The 15789-nt window shown below is 51.2% G+C and overlaps 1 protein-coding gene across 2 annotated transcripts; it reads left to right on the top strand.

Annotated features, from left to right (window-relative positions):
• Nucleotides 1–3958: 3958 nt before the first annotated feature.
• On the top strand, nucleotides 3959–15789 carry BABAM1 (BRISC and BRCA1 A complex member 1). 2 transcript variants are annotated; one of them, XM_039324395.1, is made up of 10 exons: nucleotides 3959–4082; nucleotides 4318–4429; nucleotides 5847–6221; nucleotides 7007–7065; nucleotides 7567–7687; nucleotides 10651–10729; nucleotides 11608–11632; nucleotides 12065–12194; nucleotides 13994–14080; nucleotides 15193–15789. In XM_039324395.1, exons 3-10 carry the CDS (start codon nucleotides 5940–5942, stop codon nucleotides 15394–15396), a joined length of 987 nt encoding a protein of 328 aa, XP_039180329.1. In that variant the 5' UTR covers nucleotides 3959–4082; nucleotides 4318–4429; nucleotides 5847–5939; the 3' UTR covers nucleotides 15397–15789. The 2 variants fall into 2 exon arrangements, with proteins under 2 accessions (XP_039180329.1, XP_039180330.1); XM_039324396.1 differs by lacking the exon at nucleotides 4318–4429 and having other exon boundaries at nucleotides 4033–4082.

Raw genomic sequence — 15789 nt, 5'->3', positions numbered from 1 at the left:
TTCAGGCGAAATAAAAAACCCATTTGTTTGAAAAATGGAGGTTAGAACAGGCAAGGTTGCTGAGACCGTACCTGAGGGTCCTGGAGCTGCCACTAAAATATCATCCATATAATGGTAAATTTTAAAATGAGGAAACTTGTCCCGATATGGTCTTAAAACCTGATTGACAACATATTGACATATTGTAGGACTGTTTTGCATCCCTTGAGGCAAGACAGTCCATTGATATTTGGCCGTGGGCTTGGAGTTATTCATTTCAGGCACAGTAAAGGCAAATAAGTGTTTGTCCTCTGGGTGTAGTGAAATAGAGAAAAATGCATCTTTTAGATCTATAACCATCAGGTCATAGTCTTTTGGTATCAAATTAGGATTAGGTAAACCGCATTGGAGCGCCCCCCATGGGGCGAATGATCTTATTGACAACTCTTAGATCGTGCAAAAATCTCCATTTTCCAGATTTTTTCTTTATGACAAACACCGGAGTATTATAAGGACTCAATGAGGGTTCAATGCGTTTTAACTCTAATTGTTGATCTACCAATTGCAACAGAGCGGTTAATTTTTCTTTGGTTAATGGCCACTGATCCACCCAAACTGGGGTGTCAGTCAAGAGGTTTAACTTTATTAACTGAGACATCTTAATCCAAAATTAATTTTGCATTGAACTGACTCATCAAGTCCCGACCCCACAGATTAATATGAAGCGGAAGAATGACAGGTTTAATGTGAGCAGTGACTGATGTTTCTTCCGAGGTCACGGGAAGCCAGTGTTTGCTCACGCGTGCGTGCTGGACTCCTCCCACTCCCCGAACCGACGGTGCGCTGTCGGTCTGCCACTCAGAGGGCCACTCCTCCTCTCTTATGACCGATACGTCAGCTCTGGTATCTAGAATACCAAAAAAGGAGCGTCCGTTGACTTGACAGGCCATAGAGGAGCGGAACTTTTGAATTTCTTGCTCAATCGCCAAAACTTGCGGTTGTTGGGGCACAGGGACGGCAATTGCCACTATCGTTCCCTTGAGCACAGTCATGGGAATGTTAGGGGTAAATGCCAAAGCGACTGATGTAAAGTCAGCTGGGTCTTTCAAAAATGGCATAGCCGTTACTCCCTGCATAATAAAGTCACGGTGAGGAAACACTAACAGAAGGGTGTCACAATCAGGGGGAAAAGGGACAGACGGCCGGATTGGCAAAAAATACGATAGCCCGGATACGGATACGTCTGTGGTTATTGTCTCGGAGGCCACCAGGACAAAATGATAAGATTCAGCCTTTGAGGCGGGGCTAGCTGAATGCCCCAGCTCTAGTTTCCCGGTTTCTGGGAATCAGCGGGCATAGGGTTGGAGCGACACTGGTTTGCCCAGTGAAACCCCTTTTTACAGCGCGGGCAAACGGTTTTTGGTCTGGCTCCCTCTCCCCTGCTTTTATTAGCACCCCCCCTGGGGCCCGGCACTGATTTTTAAAATGACCAGGCTTCCCGCAATTAAAACAGTTACCAGCTTTACCCGCAGGTTGCCCATTATTACTTCCTGCTTTTTGTAAGGCCATAGCCAAAGTTTCCATGTTAAATGTATTGGTCCCCACAATTCTACAGGCTTGAATATAGTCTGCCAATCCTGCATCAGGTTTGCTCATTAAGGGCTGCAGGACCCGTCTACAGTCCTCATTAGCATTTTCAAAGGCAGGTTTTTTCAACAATTCCTCTTGGGCTATTCCATTTGTGATTTCCCTAGATATGGCCTTTTGTAACTGATCCACAAATTCCCCATAGGGCTGATTAGACCCTTGAAAAATCTTTACAAAAGAGCCTTTTGTTGCCCTCTGCGGATCATCGACCCGAGTCAGGGCAGCGTGAGCGGCGAGGGCTGCATGAGAATAAAACAAGGGATTCATGGCTTGTTGAGTGGCCAGGTGACTATAATTTCCATTCCCTGTTAGCTGGTCTACTGTTGGCTGATTACGGCCCGGCCAAGCTAAAACGATCTTTTGACATTCTTTTTTCCATTCCGATTCCCAAACCACATATTGTGAAAACGTTAAAATCATATGGAATAGCCCTTTCCAATCTTCAGGCAACAAATAAAAGGTAGAGGCCATGTGACCTATCAGACCCAAGGTATAATGGCTAGAAATCCCATAGCTTGATGCTGCTTGTTTTATTTCTCTAATAGTTTTCATGGGGATAGTTTCATATCTGCGATTGCCTGTGGTTGGATCAATAAAAACAGGCGCGCAAAATTGATATTCTTCAGGTTGCAGTTCCCCTTTTTCATGAGCTTCGGCCAGTGCCCTGGAGATGGCGCTGGCAGGGGAAGGCAGCACGTTAATGCTCCTTTGTTCTTTTCCTCCCTCCTTCATTGGCGCGGACGGCTCAAAAGGCACATCCTCAAAAGGCACATCGGCTTGATAAACGGCCAAGGAGGATTTTTCTTTTGCACTCTGTCCCTTTTTTAAATCATCGGGCTTTTCAGAGTCATAGGCAGGCGGGGGGCCTACGGGCTTTTCAGAGTCATAGGCAGGCGGGGAGTCTACGGGCTTTTCAGAATTATAGGCAGGCGGGGGGTCTACCCTCCCCTTCTCTGTTTTCATGGCATCTTCATGGATTTGGAGACATTCAATAACAATTCGCCATGTAGACAAAATTTTTGGAGGGGCTCGAGGAGGTTCATGAAAATACTTTCCCAATTTAACCCACACCGACACTTTTAGGGATCCTCCTTCGGGATATACAAGACAATTTTGATATATATATTTTAAGAGGAGGATCAAATCCCCTTTAGTGGGAAGCAGCAAATTTTTCCCATTGTTTTTCAAAACAATTATTGATGACTTGGTCAATTCCCTAAGTTCTGAGAGGTGCACAACCTGAGGTTTAGAGAATCCTGTCCCCATACTCACGGTAATGTTTTGGGAGGGTGCTTCGTCTAGTCCTGACGACCAGCCCTGAGTTGCAGTAGGCTCTTCCGCCGAGTAAGAGGGTGCCAAGAGATGCGCTCGGAAACTAGACAACACCGTCTAGTTTGGGTTAGGTATACATTTGAATGGTGGGAAAAACGAATCTTGCGAGGAAAAAGAAAGAAGAAATGAAAGGAAGGAAGGAAGGAAGGAAGGAAGGAAGGAAGGAAGGAAGGAAGGAAGGAAGGCAGGCAAATAAGGAAGGAAAGGAAAAAGAAAAAATAGGAAGAGGAAAAGAAAAAAAAAGGAAAGGAGGAAAGGAAGAAAAAGAAAAGGAAATAAGGAAAAAGGAAGAAAAAGGAAGGAAAAGGGAAAGAGGGAAAGAGGAAGGAAGGAAAAGAGGGGAAGGAAGGAAAGGGAAGGAAGGAAGAAAAGAGAAAGGAAAGAAAGAAGGGAAAGAGGAAGGAAGCAAAAGAGGTGAAGGAAGAGAAAGGAAGGAAGAAGCGAAGGGAGGAAAAGAGGGAAAGAGGAAGCAAAAGGGGAAGGAAAGGAGGAAAGAGAAAGGAAGAAAGAAAGTGGAAGGAAACAAAAGAGGGGAAGGAAGGGAAGGAATGAAGGAAAAAGAAAGGAAGGAAAAGAGGAAAAGAAGGAAGGAAAAGAGAGGGGAAGGAAGGAAAGAGAGGAAGGAAGGAAGGAAGGAAAGAGAGAAGAAGGAAGGAAGGAAGGAAGGGAAGGGAAGGCAGATGTCCACAGACGAGTCTGCCAAAAGTCTACAATCCCCGTAGACACAAAGCGGGGGCCGTTTTTCAAAGCAATGATCGCTATAGCTCAATCGGGGCGGGGAGGGGAAACGCCTGCTGGGGAATTCTGGGAGTTGAAGTCCAGGCCTCCCCTTAAAGGGGCCGCGGTGGAGAAACGGGGCTCGCAAGCGAAGTCAGAAGCGGCTTTTGCGGAGGAAGAGAGCGGAGAAGCTCCGGCAAGGCGGACAGAGTAACTCCGCAAAGAAGCCTCTCCCGCCCCCGAGCAGGCCCCGCCCCTCCCTGGCTCCCCCTCCCCCGGCGTCTTCCGGCCATCGCTCGCGCGGAAACTACAAGTCCCGGCAGCCCTTGCGGGGACGGCTGCTTTTTTTTTTTCCCATCCCCCCTTCCGGCCCCCTCTTCTGCGGCGCTGGGCTCCGCGGGTCCCAGGTGCGTGGAGGGAGGGGCGGGCGGGCGGGGGGCTTGCAAAGGGGCGGCGGGGGCTGCCTGGGTCCCTGCCCGGCGCTCCCTGGCTTTGCAACCCGGCGCCCGCGGGCCCGGCGCGCGCAAGGCGGGGAGGCTGGGCGGGGCGGGGGTCCGGGTCCTCGCAAGCAGAGGGGGAGGGCGGGGCGTCCCGTTGGAAAGAGGGGAGCGGGCTTTGCTGAGCCCGGGTTCCCCTTTGCAGAAGACGCGCCGCCGGACCCGTCTCGCTCCGGGCATCGTGGCTGCGCCAGGCGGGGGTCTGCCCAGAAGCCCCCCGAGGAGGAGAGGCTGCAGCTCCCCCCACTGCCCAGAAGGTTGGCATCGCTCCTCCAGAACTGCAGATTAATTGGGGGTTTCGGTCAATCGGGGACCCCAGACCCATTTGACTACTAGACAGCCACTTGTCTGAAGTGGTCTAGGGTCTCCTGCTTGAGCAGGGGGCTGGACTAGAAGACCTCCGAGGTCCCTTCCAGCTTTATTCTATTCAATCACCAGGCTCAGGATGGGGGGATGGGGGCGGCGGAAGAGCCTTGCTCTGTGTCACCCCTTCCTCATCCTCCTCTCTTAAGGAGGAGGGATGCAGTCGAGGGGCTAACAGGGGGATCCCTAAATGGAGAAAGTGCATCTGAAGACCCCAAAAAGTCTCATCTGGGGTCTTTTAAGACCTGTGGACTTCAACTCCCAAAACTGGCTGGGGAATTCTGGGAGTTGAAGTCCACAAGTTTTAAAGTGGCCGAGTTGGAGACCCTGGAGTAGACAGTGGGCAGGCCCAGTTGGTCAGAACTCCTGAGTCTTGCACAGTTAGTTGCCAGTTGTGACTTCTGCCTGTTGAGGGTTGTGGTGGTGGAGCACCAGTTCCCAGAATCCCCAACCAGCATGGAAAGCCTAATCGGGCTACAGATCGGGAAGCCACCTTGCCTTGGATCAGCGGCTTTGAATCTTGACCTTTTGAAGAGGGGTGGGCTTCCACCCTCCCCAGAATTCAAGAAGAGGCCTTATTTAGACTGAGACGGGCAGCATATAAATTAATAATAATAATTAATAATAATGATGATGTTGGAAGGGACCTTGGAGGTCATCTAGTCCAACCCCCTGCTCAGGCAGGAAACCCTGGCCTATACCATTTCGGACAAATGGCTGTCCAGTCTCTTCTTAAAAACTTCCAGTGTTGGAGCATTCACCGCTTCTGGGGGCAGGTTGTTCCACTGGTTAATTGTTCTAATAATAATTTAATAAATTCACAATTAAAGTTGGCAAGCTTGAAAACTTCCATGAAAGCGGTTGCACTCTGAACTCCCATTTCTGTGCCTGTCTGAGGTTATGTTTATAATTAATAACAAAAAAAAAGAGGAAGAAAGGACCAAAACACAAAGATAATAGTGGTTATATTACATTCTGAAATGGGGGGGGGGGTAAGAGGAAAAAAAATGTTTAACAAAAAAGAAATATGAGCGAGAAAAAAAATGATGTCAATATCATATAAATGTATTACAAATATGTACCTTTTGGAATAATGTTTGCACTAGACCAGGGGTAGGCAACCTTGGCTCTTTTATGACTCGTGGACTTCAACTCCCAGAATTCCTGAGCCAGCTATGCTGGCTCAGGAATTCTGGGAGTTGAAGTCCACGAGTCATAAAAGAGCCAAGGTTGCCTACCCCTGTGTGACTAGACAAATATGTATAGAACTGTACATGTTTACAATCTCTTTGCTGTGTCCGTTCCCGAAAGGGAGGATTGTCAGAACCCCCTCCCTCCCAATTGTGTCACTCTCCCGGTGGGCGTCCGGCAATCCTGGACTCGCCCCCAGCGGGTGGGACTTGGATGGACACCTCGGAGACCAACAGCGCGACGGAGGAGGAGGAGGAAATGGCCTCCGAGCAGCGACCCAGGACCCGGTCCAACCCAGAGGGGGCTGAGGACCGCACCCTCAGCCTGCAGGCCAGCGTGGGGAGTCGAAGCGAAGGGGAGGGGGAGGCGGCCAGCACCACCACCAGCCCCCCCAGCTCTGCCGTCCAGGCCCCCAACGGCAAGACCTGGCTGGCCCCGGCCCCTCCCGCCGAGTTCCAGGTCCGGACGCCGCGGGTGAACTGCCCGGAGAAAGTGGTGAGTGGAGGCAGACCTGACCAACATGCCCCCCCCCGGGACCCCCATGGCTTCTCCATCTGTGTACGGATTGACCCATTTTTTGTCGCACACACACCGTGTCACCCACGGATAGGCAACCTTGGCTCTTTTATGACTCGTGGACTTCAACTCCCAGAATTCCTGAGCCAGCATGGGGGAACTATGGCCCCTTCATGACTCGTGGACTTCAACTCCCAGAATTCCTGAGCTAGCATGGAGGAACTATGGCCCCCTCATGGCTCGTGCATTTCAACTCCCAGAATTCCTGAGCCAGCATGGAGGAACTATGGCCCCTTCGTGACTCCTGGACTTCAACTCCCAGAATTCCTCAGCCAGCATGGGGGAACTATGGCCCCCTCATGACTCGTGGACTTCAGCTCCCAGAATTCCTGAGCCAGCATGGGGGAACTGTGGCCCCTTCATGGCTCGTGGACTTCCTCTCCCAGAAGTCCCGAGCCAGCATGGGGGAATATGGCCCCCTCATGACTCAGGGACTTCAACTCCCAGAATTCCTCAGCCGGCATGGCTCAGCTTGGAAACCTCTTCCTTTCTCCTCAGCATGGCTGGCTCAGGAATTCTGGGAGTTGGTCCACCTGTCATAAAAGAGCCAAGGCGGCCTACCCTTGGGTTAACCGTATCTGAATAAAAAGGAATAAAACAAGGAAAATTGGGAGGGAAAAGAAGGTTTAACAGACATGGATAGATGGACGGAGGAGGGAACGGGAGGGATCACGTCCGTGTTTTAATTCCCTTCTCTACCCCAGATCATCTGTCTGGATCTCTCGGAGGAAATGTCCCACCCCAGGCTGGAATCCTTCAACGGGTGAGCCAGAGGAATCTTTTTTGGGGAGGGGGCCCTCGGCCGGCTTCTGGGGGACCAGCAGCTCCTCCTCCTCCGTGGGGGCTTTCTCTGGTTTTGAAGGGGAGGGGGTCTGGCCGATGATGGGAGGACAAACCTGGCTTGTCTTTCGGTCCTTGCTGTGGCCCTCCCGCCTTTGGGCGGAAGGGGGTGTCATCTCAGCCTCGTCTGGGATGCTGCCAAGGCCTGCCATCAAGGTTCTAGTCCCCTTGGCTGAACAGAAAGGAATTCAGATGGATGTCTCCTCGTGAGGCAGGCCTTGCCCCCTCTGGAGTTAGGTTTCTGGAGGGGGGGATGCCCGGGGCTCCTCTGCAGGGGCTTTGACCCGCCTTCCCTTGGCGGTGCTTCCTCACTGGCCTCCTCATCCTCTCCTCCTCCCTCTCTTTTGCTTCCTTCCTCTCCTTTTCCTTTCTTTCCTTCCTTCCTTCCTTTCTCTTTCTTTTTCCTTATTTCCCCTCTGGGCAGGCTGAAGACCAACGCCCTCAACATATCCCAGAAGATGATCGAGATGTTTGTCCGCACCAAACACAAGATTGACAAGAGCCACGAGTTTGCGCTGGTGGTGGTGAACAACGACGTCACATGGGTACGCTTGTGTGTGTGTGTGTGTGTCTCCCGCCCCCACACCCCCGGGGGTCCTTCCCTGCGTTCGGTGCCCCGTTTACGCCCAGATTGGCATTGCCCGGCCATGTGCCCGCGGCTGCTCCTCTGCCAAGGCTTCCCTGCTGTTCCACCGTGGACCTCTGCGGCGGAGAGGGCTTCACACGTTGCCATAAGCCCAGATGTTGCGGTTTGGCTTCGGCCTCGCTTGATTTCTTGATTTCAGAGAGTGCTTGCACTTAAAGCGGTATATAACTCATAAATAAATAAATAAATAAATTTCTGAACCCATATCAGGGGGATTCCTGGTGGGGACTTCCTCCCCCCCCCGGAAGATTGGCTGGTGTGGAATAAGAATTAGAATAAGAGAATTGGAAGGGCCCTTGGAGGTCTTCTAGTCCAACCCCCTGCTTAGGCAGGAATCCTTATACCATTTCAGACAAGTGGTTGTCCATTCTCTCCTCTCCTTTAAAACTTCCAGTGTTGGAGCATTCACAACTTCTGGAGGGAAGTTGTTCAACTGATGAACAGAACAGAACAGAGAATAGAATAGAATAGAATAGAATAGAATAGAATAGAATAGAATAGAATAGAATAGAATAGAATAGAATAGAATAGAATAAGAAATAATAGGAATAGGAATTAGAATAGAATAGAATTAGAATTAGAATAGAATAAAGAATAGAATAGAGAATAGAATAGAATAAGAAATAATAGGAATAGGAATTAGAATAATAGAATAGAATAGAATAAGAAATAGGAATTAGAATAAGAATAGAATAGAATAAGAAATAATAGGAATAGGAATTAGAATAGAATAGAATTAGAATTAGAATAGAATAAAGAATAGAATAGAGAATAGAATAGAATAATTAGTATAGAATAGGATAGACTAGAGAATAGAACAGAATAATTAAAATAGAATAATTAGAATAGAAATATAAATAGAATAGAATAATAACTTTATTGTCGTTTAAATGTACACTAATCAGCATATATTAAAATGAAATTTCAGCGCAATCAGCTCTGAAAAGGTCACCGCCTCCCACATGCATTACATAAACAGGGCAAAATCTCATGCATGTGATCTAATAATATGAATATGAACAATATGACAGGGCAGCTCACATTCACGTGCGGCCTTCCCCCTGCTGAGTCCGTGGATGTAGCCGGAAGAGGCCAGCTTGGGCAGAGGCCGGACGCAGGACCCTCGGCCAACGGCTCCTGCTCCGGCTTTTGGTTTTCAAACACAGGCGCTCCTCGACTTACGACTGTTTAGTGGCCATTTAAAGTCACAACGGCAGCGAAAAAAGCAACTTAGGACCTGTTTTTCACACGGCCGTAGTTGAAGTCCACGAGTCATAAAAGAGCCGAGGTTGCCTACCCCTGCCCCATGGTCACGTGATCAAAATTCAGATGCTTGGCAGCTGACTCGTAGTTATGACGGTCGCAGCGTTTCCTGGGGGGGGGGTCCCGTGACCCCCTTTGATGACTTTCTGACGAGCAAAGTCAACGGGGAATCCGGGTTCACAACTTAACAACCGGGTTGCTAACTTATCAAGGGCACAGATTCGCTTAGTACAGTGGTTCTCAACCTGTGGGTCAGGACCCCATTTGGGGTCGAACGACCATTTCACGGGGGTCTCCAAACAACGCAGTCCGCCATTTTTTCCCCCTTTTCCTTAGCTGTGCTACTCCCTTTTATTCTATTGGCTTTTGAAAGCCAATAGAAGAGACTCTCTTGAATAGAGTCTAATTCTATTGGCTTTCCAAAGCCAATAGCAATTGTCCAGGCTGTCTCTGCCCTGCTGAGCCCGCCAAAAGTCCCATTCTGCAAACGGTGCTGCACCCGTTGAGTAGTCCTCGACTTATGACCGGTTGAGTAGTCCTTGATTTACGACTAGTTGGGGGTCACGGCATTAAAAAGGTTGAGAACCACTGGCTTAGTAGCTGAGGCAGGCGGAGTCGTAAAATGGGGCAGAAGCTCACTTAACAAACGTCTCAGCAGAAATTTTGGGGCTGCGTTGGCGGCCATTTTGCAGCACCCCGCAGTTGCACAACTGCGGTTTACGACATTGTCTCCCCCCAGAAATTGGCATTTTTGCTTCTGTTTTCTGGCCAAAAGGGGCACGCCTGGCGGACGGGACTGCGCCTGCATGACTCTGGCGACTCACTTCAGGACCACCAGAAAAAAGGGCCGTAAAATGTGGTGCACTCACGTGGTGACCCGCTTAACGGCCAACATGGCTCGCGGCCACCATTCCAGGCTCAATTTCTGTCGTAAGCCAAGGACTGCCTGTGATCCCTGTTAATCTAACCGGCCTCCTCCTCTTCCTCTTCCTCCTCCTCTTCCTCCTGCTCCTCCTCCTCCTCTTCTCCTCCTCTTCCTCCTCCTCTTCCTTCTCCTCCTCTTCCTCCTCCTCTTCCTCCTGCTCCTCCTCTTCCTTCTCCTCCTCCTCTTCCTGCTCCTCTTCCTCCTGCTCCTCCTCCTCTTCCTCCTCCTCTTCCTCCTCCTCCTCTTCCTTCTCCTCCTCTTCCTCCTCCTCCTCTTCCTCCTCTTCCTCCTCCTCTTCCTCCTGCCTCCTCTTCCTGCTCCTCTTCTCCTCCTCCTGCTCCTCTCTCTCTCTGCTCCTCTTCCTCTCTTCCTCCCTCCTCCCTCCTCCTCTCTCTTCCTCCTCCTCCTCCTGCTCCTCCTCTTCCTCCTCCTCCTTCTCCTCCCTCTTCCTCTCCTCTTCCTCCTCCTCCTCTTCCTCCTTCCTCCTCTCTCTCCTCTTCCTCCCTCCTCTTCCCTCCTTCCTCCTCCTTCCTCCTCCTCCTTCCTCCTCTTCCTCCTGCTCCTCCTCTTCCTGATCCTCTTCCTCCTCCTCCTCTTCCTGCTCCTCTTCCTCCTCCTCCTCCTCTTCCTCCTCCTGCTCCTCCTGCTCCTCCTCCTCCTTCTCCTCTCCACAGCTCTCCGGCTTTACGTCCGAACCCCGGGAAGTCTGCAGCTGCTTGTACGACCTGAAGACCGTCCTCTGCAAATCCTTCAGTATCCTTTCCCAATGGGGAGCCCCCCCAGGGGTGGGAGACGGGGGGGGGTGTTTGACCTCTGGTAGGGAGCCCCCCCCCAAATCCTGATCCGATTCGGAAGGAGAGGCGGGAGAAAAACAGGACGTGCTTGAAAGAGACGGCTGCTAGTCTCTCGAGTCCAATCCACCCTGGTCTGGGGTTCCTACTTCTTGCCTGGCGGGAGAGCTCCCAACACGGGGGCCTGGCGAGGGCAGGGCAGGGCCGGCCTGGGCCCCGGGCAGAATTCGCATCTGGCCCGGCAGGAGGCTCTGGGACATTCTCCAGAGTCATTGGGAAGGGAATGCAGTTCCCGGTTCTGTGACGGAGGAAGCGTGGGGAGGGCGCCCTGGGAGGGTTAAGAAATGGGAGGGGGTCTTCACATAGCCACCCCCACCTTGCTGGGGCTATACAGGCAGTCCTCGGTTTACGACTGTTCATGTGAGGTCACAAAGGCACCGAAAAAGTGGAGGTGTGACCGTTTTTCACATTTAATGACCGCCGCGACTTCCCCCTGGTCACGTGACCAAAACGCAAATGCTGGGAAACTGGCATGTACCTATGACGGGTGGCAGGGGTCATGTGATCCCCTGGGCCCGCCTTCCAGCGAGCAAAGTGCTCCTCGCTTAACCACCGCGGGGATCCACTTAACAAGGAACGTCGTAAAGCGAGGCAAAACTCGCCGAGCGACTGTCTCGATTAGAAGTGGAAACCGCGGGCTCGTTCACGGTCGTAGGCCAAGGACTGCCTTTTAATTCCCGCCCGCCCCCAGTCCTCCCTCCCCCCCCCCATTGCCGGGGGCTGCTCTGGCTGGGGAGAAGATCCAGAACTGTCCTGTTGACCTCAACCTTTCCCGTTCAGATCTGGAGGGCCTGTTCAACCTGATGTGAGTCTTGACCTCCCCCCGCAAGGCACGGCGATCTGGGGGGGGGTGTCCCCAACTTAACAACCATTGATGTCCTCTGCTTAGTGCAGGGGTCGGCAACCTTGGCTCTTTTATGACTCGTGGACTTCAACTCCCAGAATTCCTGAGCCAGCCATGCTGAAGGGAAAGGGAGAGGTTTCCAAGCTGAGCCAGGCTGGCTCAGGAATTCTGGGAGTTGAAGTCCACGAGTCATGAGGGGGCCATAGTTCCCCCATGCTGACTCAGGAATTCTGGGAGTTGGAAGTCCACGAGTCATAAAAGAGCCAAGGTTGCCTACCCCTGGCTTAGTGTCTTCTGGTCCTCAGACTGTGCTGGCTGGGAGGGGAGGGGGCAGCGGCGGGGGGGAGGCCTGGCGTCTGTGCCCACCGCCTCTTCTCCTCGTCCTCTCCGCAGACAGCAGAAGACGGAGCTCCCGGTCACGGAGAACGTCCAGAGCATCCCTCCACCTTACGTGGTCAGGACCATCTTGGTCTACAGCCGCCCGGCTTGCCAGCCCCCCGCCGTGCTGACCGAGCAGATGAAGGTGCCCGCTTTCTTGACCTCACGAGGACCCAGCTCTTGGGGGCGGGGGGGGGGAGGCAGGGAGACAGACAGTTTTCAGTAGCACCCGGAGTGTCAGGTAGACGGATCTCCAGATCCCAGCAAAGAATTCTTGAATCTCTTGAATTCTGCAGCCATTTCTAGGAGATACAGGTCTGTGTGTGTATGTGTGTGTGGTGTGTGTGTGTGTTTCTGGCTTTCTGACAGGACAGGAACCGCATTGCCCTACCACAGAGGGTGGAGGCACTCTGCTGGGAGAGAGTTGTCAGTCGATCCAAAGGATCCTCAATCCATCAGAATAGAGCGGGAAGGGATCTTTTTTTAAAAAAAACAACAATAGGTTTTATTAATTTTTCAAATTTTAACATCCAGGTACTTAGGAAGCAGCGTGGTGCTAGGGAAATCAATCAATAGCAAAATCATTCATATATATCTCAGGTTACATCAATAAGCAGGGGGTTGGACTAGATGACCTCCAAGGCCCCTTCCAACTTTATCATCATCATCATCATCATCATCATTATTACTACTACTACTACTACTACTACTACTACTACTATTATTCCCTCAGTGATTCCCTCAAATATTCCATCATATTCATGTAGATAAGTTTCTAATAGGCTCAATCAGTCAGTACATTTATCAATAGTATTTCACTTATATATATATCCAAGTCCTGTTTAGAGGTTTTTATTTAATTCCAATTTATATATTCCACTTTAGCCTTTTATAACCAATGTTTAAACTTCGGATCACCTTGATTTCCCTCATTTCATTACAATATAATTAACAAAACTAAAATACACATATTATTCGAAAATTTACCTTCTTTATAGACAAATATATTCTCATTCAGGAAGGGATCGTGAAGGTCTTCCAGTCCAGCCCCTCCCCTCCCCCCAGCATTTCTGAGCGTTCGCCCAGGCACCCCACACTCTTGGAACAATATTTAAATCAAAGTTACAAAATATCAGAGTTGGAAAGGACTCTGGAGGTCTTCCAGTCCAGCCCCCTGCTCAAGCAGGAGACCCTAGACCCATTTCGGACAAAGGGCTGTCCAGTTTCTTCTTAAAAACTTCCAGTGTTGGAGCATTCACCCCTTCTGGAGGTAGGTAGTTCCACTGGTTAATCGTTCTCACGGTCAGGAAGTTTCTCCTTAGTTCCAGGTTGCTTCTCTCCTTGATGAGTTTCCATCCGTTGCTTCTTGTCCTGCCTTCAGGGGCTTTGGAGGAGAGGTGGGCCCCCCCTCTTCTTTGTTGGAGACCCTCACATATTGGAACACTGCTATCATGTCCCCCCCCACTCCTTCTTTTCTCTAGATTGGCCATTCCCAAATCCCACAGCTGTTCTTCGTATGTTTCAGCCTCCAGGCCTTTGATCCTCTTAGTTGCTCTTCTTTGCATTTTTCCCAAACTTGCAACATCTTTTTTTGTAACGTGGTGACCAAAACTGGATGCAGGTGTTCCAGGTGTGGCCTTCCGAAGGCTTTATAAAAATGGGGGGGGGGTCTTTGCTAGGACGTGGGGGTTAAGATTGGCCCTGTGCCCTGCCAATAGTTTTGAGCCCTTTTAAAGTCCAATACAGGGCGTGATGCCCAAGAAGACGACTAGTCAATGCTGTTTTATTTCATGGAAAAAGCAAAATATTAAGGCGTGTAAAGCACAAAGGAGATCCTACTGCTGGCTGTGGGGAAAGGGATGGGGGGAGGGGAAGGGGGGCAGCTGAAGGGCTGAGATTCTCTCCCCCCCCCCGATCTCCCTGCTCTCCCCTCCCGCCCCACAGAAAATGCTGCACTGCCCTTACTTCTTCTTTGACGTGCTCTACATCCACAATGGTCTGGAGGACAAGGAGGAGGAGACCGCCTGGAAGGTAAAACCGCAGCTGGCTTCTCTTGGTTTGATTTTCATTCGGACTTCGGACCAAGCTGGGCCAATTTGAGACTTGTGGACTTCAACTCCCAGCATTCCCCAGCTAGCGTTCCCTCCCCCACCCCGGCCCAGATTGAGCTATAGAAATAATAGCATTGAAAAATGGCTCCTCTTTCTTTAAAGGGGGATGTGGGCTTTTGACACAACCACTTGCAGCCATTTGCCCTTTGGGTTTTTATTTCTGTCTATTCCTTCCTTCCTTCCTTCCTTCCTTCCTTCCTTCCTTCCTTCCTTCCTTCCTTCCTTCCTTCCTTCCTTCCTTCCTTCCTCCCTCCCTCCCTCCCTCCCTCCCTTCCTCTTCTCCTTCCTTCCTCCCTCCCTTCTTCTTCCTCCCTTTTCTCCTTCCTTCCCTTCCTTCTTCCTCCTTTTTCCCTTCCTTTCTTCCTCCCTTTTCCCTTCCTTCCTCTCCTTCCTCCCTCCCTCCCATCTTCCCTCCCTCCCTCACTCCATTTTCTCCTTCCTTCTTTCCTCCCTCCCTTCCTTCTTCCTCCCTCCCTCCCTTTTCTCCTTCCTTCCTTCCTTCCTTGTTGCTTCCCTTCCTTCCTTCTTCCTCCCTTTTCCCTTTCTTTCTTCCTCCCTCCCTCCCTCCTTTTTTTCCTTCCTTCCTTCCTTGTTCCTTCCCTTCCTTCCTCCCTCTTCTTCTTCCTTTCTTCCTTTTCCCTTCCTTCCTCCCATCTTCCCTCCCTCCCTCACTCCATTTTCTCCTTCCTTCCTTCTTTCCTCCCTTCCTTCCTCCTCCCTCCCTTTTCCCTCTTTTCCTCCCTTTTCTTCCTCCCTCCCTCCTTTCCCTCCCTCCCTCACTTTTCTTTCTTCCTTCCTTCCATCTTCCTCCCTTTCTCCTGGGAGAATTCTGGGAGTCCACAAGTCTTAAATGTGTGCAACGTGCTTCAACCCGGGTGTAGCTTGTTGAGCGACAGGATCCAAGCTTCCAGTCCTGGAGGTTAGCGAGGGAGACCTTTCCCAGTCGTGGGCCAGGAGCAAAGCCAGTCTCCTCACCTGCATGTCCTCCCCTCTTCTCCCCCTCCCCCACCACACCCCTCTTCTCCTCCCCAGGAGACCTTCGCCTTCTTCAGCAACCTGGACGCCAAGGGCACCAACTACAAATACGAGGTCTCCCTGAGCGGGCCGGCCGTGGAGCTGCACAACTGCATGGCCAAGCTGCTGGCCCACCCCCTCCAGCGGCCCTTCCAGGCCCACGCTTCCTACAGCATGCTGGAGGACGAGGAGGGGGCGCCCGAGATTGAGGCCGTGGTGTGACCCTCCGGATTGGGGGGGAGCCGGCTGGGGGGGGGGGGCGAAGCAGGGAGACGGACCCCCGAGATGGGGGGAGCAGCCAGGTCCTTGTTGGCCAGCGAGAGGGCTCTGAGGAAGATACACACACATACACACACACACGCACACACCGGGTGAGGTCCTCTGTTTTCTTTGTAACCTTCCTGGCCAGGGGGTTGGGAATCCCCCCCCCCAAAAGATGAAAGGAGACCCCTTTCACTGGAAACTGCTTCTTGGGGAATTAAAGGCCTTGGGGTGGGGAGGTCGAAGGTCAGTTGATTAAAAAATGTGATTTAACCTTCCTGCGAGTCGGGTCTGTTTCCCCTTGAGGGAACCCCGTGTTGCTCAGCTGAATTCCAGTACAGTTTGCAAAATCTT

This window comes from Crotalus tigris, unplaced genomic scaffold, assembly GCF_016545835.1.
Source record: "Crotalus tigris isolate CLP2741 ecotype Arizona unplaced genomic scaffold, ASM1654583v1 scf7180000024298.760630, whole genome shotgun sequence".
In the NCBI taxonomy this organism is placed as follows: Eukaryota; Metazoa; Chordata; class Lepidosauria; order Squamata; family Viperidae; genus Crotalus; species Crotalus tigris.
This window is presented reverse-complemented; position numbering and strand designations above follow the sequence as displayed.

Coding starts and splice junctions, on each gene's coding strand:
- BABAM1 (XM_039324395.1), top strand. CDS start 5,940: ATGGACACCTCGGAGACCAACAGCGCGACGGAGGAGGAGGAGGAAATG. Junction 6,222..7,006: donor TGAACTGCCCGGAGAAAGTG/GTGAGTGGAGGC, acceptor TCTCTACCCCAG/ATCATCTGTCTGGATCTCTC. Junction 11,633..12,064: donor GAGGGCCTGTTCAACCTGAT/GTGAGTCTTGAC, acceptor TCCTCTCCGCAG/ACAGCAGAAGACGGAGCTCC.